General features: G+C 36.1%; 1 protein-coding gene across 1 annotated transcript in view; it reads left to right on the top strand.

The window, feature by feature from the left end:
- Positions 1 to 4,710, top strand: part of LOC107662975 (semaphorin-6B-like) — a 119,872-nt gene that overhangs the window by 98,768 nt on the left and 16,394 nt on the right. Inside the window, exon 11 of the mRNA XM_016453110.1 lies at positions 4,543 to 4,674. Within this exon, the coding sequence (XP_016308596.1) occupies positions 4,543 to 4,674 (132 nt within the window). The remainder of the gene's footprint in view (positions 1 to 4,542; positions 4,675 to 4,710) is intronic.

The following is a 4,710-nucleotide window of genomic DNA, read 5'->3' as shown; positions in this document are numbered from 1 at the left end:
CCGGTACGAGACTCGAACCCACAACCTTTGGGTTATGAGTCCGACTCTCTAACCATTAGGCCACGACTTCCCCAGTAAGGGAAAGTAAGTCATGCAGGTTTGAAACAACATGAGGGGGAGTAAATGAAGAGTATTTTTGGTTGAACTATTATTTTATTTATGAGCAATAATTAGCAAACACTTCTAATGAAATCACAGTGTGTCAGAAGGTTGCATTATTCTTTTAATCACCTTCATTTTTAGTCACCTGCTGAGGTAAAATGAGAGAGGTGTCAGTGCCCTAATGGCACTTGTAGAACATTATTGTTTTTCCCTTTATTCCTTTTAAATAGTTGAGGTAATTATAAGGTTGTGCTACCCAGGCAAGCGCAGTAAAGGAGACAGAGAGCAAGATGCCATCCAGTGACATCTCTGTTAATTTGGTGTAATTTTTGGCACAGATGTCCTCCATAAGAGCGGCAGGCGGTGGACTCAGGCCCGTCTCCAAATCAGTCCATTAACACCAAGCCCACTGCGTCGTTTCTGTCCATCAATCTGCACGCATTTTCCAAATTTTCCAAATGAGACCCTTCATTCCCAAAGCCCTTTAATTACCAATAGCCCATATTTTACAGATCAGACCCCATATTTTGCGTGTATCTATTAGTGGGGGATATTACAGCGGAATTGAGCAGAAATGGAATGATTAGAATTGAATGAACAGACCTCATCATATCCGAATGTGATGATTGTACTGGACCTGTCTTATCTGCTTCAGTTTTATTTAGTCACTGTGTGGAAGGGGGAAGGACTCATTTGCACTCTCATTGTGATCAGGATAATGTAGCTATTGTCTCAAATTCAAGCTTGCATCAAAATTATTTTCCCTAAATGATTCCATTGGGTTGAGTAACGTTTTCTTTTCGGTGTCTGATTAAAAAATATAGCACCGTTAATTTATACAATCATAAGCTTTATACCTAGTGTGCTTCCTCGCTGCATAGTTCACCCAAAAATCAAAACTCTGTCATCATTTACTCACCATGATGTCGTTCCAAGTCTCTATGACAAAAGAATGTTTTGAAGAATGTTGGTAACCAAACAGTTTTGGTTCCCATTGAATTCCATTGCATTTTTGTCCATATAATGGAAGTCAATGGGAACTGAAACTGTTTTGTTAACAACATTCTTCAAAATATCTTCTTTTATGTTCCACACAAGAAATAAAGTCATGTAGGTTTGGAAATCCGTTTCGGTAATTGAAATAAAGCTGAAATAAAATAAAATATAAATAGATGAAAAGCTTAAACTTAAATTACTAAGTAAAATGATTAAAATAAAAACTGAAATAAAATAAATGTAAGCTATGTAGAAATATTTTTAAAAAGCACAATAGCACAATAAAATGACTAAAACTTAAAAGTTAAAATGAAAACTGGAAATATGAAAATAAAAGCGAATTCAAACTGTAATAGTATATAAAAATACTAAAATAACACTGTAGGCCTACTCTAATACAAATAAAATAGCATGCAAAAATATTGAGTGAAATGATCAATTTTTAATTAAACTTTAATTAACCTTTTATTGATGCTTTTCAGTAGCTGTTGAATTACATTTATTTATTTATATTGATTTATGTACAAACCTGATTCACAGGTTATTTTAGACCACCGGGAAACAAAATCGTGTTTAAAAGTAACCTCTCTGATGAAAAAACAGCTAAAACCAGCATATGCATTTAGCTGGTGTTCAGCTGGTTTTGGTTGGTTGATCAGCTGGTCCCCCAGCCTGACCAGCTAAAGAAGTGGTCAAAACCCCTCTAAAACCAGCCTGCTAAACCAGCTATGACCAGACTGGAAGACCAGCTAAAACCAGCCAACCTGCTGTTTTTTTACCAAAGTTTGCAGGGTTTGTGGGATTGAGTCTATGAAAGTTTGTTTTGTTTGAGTCACTTTTTGAGTTTTGTTGGAGGTGCAGGGGCTTGGTTTTGTCACAGCATTGTCATTTAAGATAAAGGACAGTGAGGTTTGGTTCATCTCCGGCCCAGCATTGGCACAGTTTTGGCCAAATGTTGTCCAGCGTTGGCTCAGCAGGCCTGGTGTCAGGTGAGGGGTGCAGACAAGCCCTCTCTCTCCAGCTCCAGCGGGACACCAGGCAGAACTCGCCAAATCTGTCACCGTGCTCCAAACACACATGTTCTGAGAGCAGCTGATGGGACCATGTGTGACTGCAGACACAGGCCAACAGCCTGCTCCTGTTTTACAATCCACACAACATCACAAGAATCATAAACCCATTGTTAATATTTGCACATGTTTGGGCTGTTGTTTTTCTAACAAAATGATAACACATCTTGGAGGAAAATGTGGATTTTTTACAAAGTTAAAGGGATTTTGCAAAAGATTAATAGGATGGAAATTTAAATTAAGAACAAGTAAAAGCCTACATTTATTTATTCATTCATACATTTAATCTAAACAATATTCCCAAGAAAAGGAGAGGGGGGGGGTTATTATTATTATTATTTAATACATTTCAAATTATTGCATAACTTAATTATGATATTATGGTAAAAAAAACTAACAATAATTATTATCTTTTAAAAAGTCTAAAACTTGATCTAATATATTTAGAAATGTACATTTAGATGATTTTACTTATATTTATATAATTTTACTAGATTATGTTTAGATAATTTGACTTAAAATACATTAAAAAATTGTTTTGTTTGCACTCCCTTTCAAAAAGTTTGGGGTTGATAAGATTTTTTGTTGTCGTTTTTGAGAGAAGTCTCTTATGTTCACCAAGGCTGCAATTATTTAATCAAAATACTGTAAATACAGTAATATTGTGAAATATTATTACAATTTAAAGTGACTGTTTTATATTTTAATATATATATTATAAAATGTAATTTATTCTTATGATGCTTGTAAAGCTGAATTTTCAGCATCATTACTCCAGTCTTCAGTGTCACATGATCAGCCAGAAATCATTCTAATATGCTGATTTGCTTCTAATATGATCATTCTGATATGATTATTTGGTCATTATTATCAATGTTGAAAGCAATTGTGCTGCTTAATATTTTTGTGGAAACTGATCTTTTTTTCAGGATTATCTTTTGAATAAAAAAAGTAAAAGTCAAAAACAGCATTTATTTTATTTGTAAAATTATAAATATCTTTACTGTTACTTTTGATCAAGTAGAAATTAATTTCTTACTCAACTCAAACTTTTGAACGATAGTGTATAACTATTAATTTTTGTGTGCATGCATCAGAGCACACCAGAATTGATAATTTCATGTTTTGCATAAGGCTAAATACCATTGAATTCACAACAAGTCTTCGATAAGATTTGTTGTCTTGTTGTGGCTGAAATCTGAAATCTGGACAGATAAGAGGATCCAAGTTTCCTCAACAGTCCATCTGACCTCCCACCATTTGGAAGTGGAGGAGAGAGAGACAAGCTGCCCTGGAACACATGGTGAACACCTGCAGACCAGAACATACACACACACACACACACACACACACACACACACCATCAGGCTGTACACTTGCCCATCCTGGCAGTTCATTTTACAGTTTCCTTCTGTGTCTGATCTATGATTTCCTTTTTGTTTCATTGTATCAAGCTATAATATGTTGCTTTTTCCCTCAGTTTATATCTTTTAAAAGGAAGAATTTACCCCAAAAATAAAACTGTCATCATTTATTCATCCTCATGTCTTTCCAAAGAGGTTTTTCTTTCTCTCATGAAACACAGAAGCTGTTCCCCCCACACACCCACACACACACACACACACACCAGACCAGACCAGAACACACACACACCAGGCCAGACCAGACCAGAACACACACACACACACACACACACACACACACACACACACCATCAGGCTGTACACTTGCCCATCCTGGCAGTTCATTTTACAGTTTCCTTCTGTGTCTGATCTATGATTTCCTTTTTGTTTCATTGTATCAAGCTATAATATGTTGCTTTTTCCCTCAGTTTATATCTTTTAAAAGGAAGAATTTACCCCAAAAATAAAACTGTCATCATTTATTCATCCTCATGTCTTTCCAAAGAGGTTTTTCTTTCTCTCATGAAACACAGAAGCTGTTTTTCATATTTGTTTTTCATACATTGAAAGCATATAGTGACCAAAAAGCACCACGAAAAGGCGAAAAAGCAGTCCATATGTGTGCTGTATAGTTATATGTATAATAAAGCCTATGTGCTATACAATAGCTGTATGTAAATATGGTGAGCTTGAGTCACTTGAATTTGCATCACTTGAATTTGCTCTTGAGATTTTATCAATCTGATGTGAGTGGCTGTGGAGACGCTCTCTAATGAGATGCAGTAGAGGCAGATTGGTCGATTAGTCTGTCAGCTCCAGAAAAACAAATAGTCTTGTTGTGACATGTCACTTTGGCTTAGGGTAACAGTGTGTGTGTGAAAATGTGTCAGACAGTGAGTGTGTGTGTGTGTGTTTGAGGTGTGGATTGGATCAGTAATGTCTTGACCCTCTTGTTCTCTGTGTCTACCCAGCATCCCCGGCTCGGCAGTGTGTGCGTTTGACATGCAGCAGCTGGCACGTGTGTTTGAGGGCAGATTCAAGGAGCAGAAATCACCAGAATCCATATGGACACCTGTACCTGATGAACTGGTACCAAAACCCAGGTATCTATCTATCTATCTATCTATCTATCTATCTAT

Source organism: Sinocyclocheilus anshuiensis, unplaced genomic scaffold (genome assembly GCF_001515605.1).
Source record: "Sinocyclocheilus anshuiensis isolate Anshui unplaced genomic scaffold, SAMN03320099.WGS_v1.1 scaffold1659, whole genome shotgun sequence".
NCBI lineage: Eukaryota > Metazoa > Chordata > Actinopteri > Cypriniformes > Cyprinidae > Sinocyclocheilus > Sinocyclocheilus anshuiensis.
The sequence above is the reverse complement of the archived record's forward strand: the minus strand, read 5'-3'. Positions and strand labels throughout refer to the sequence as shown.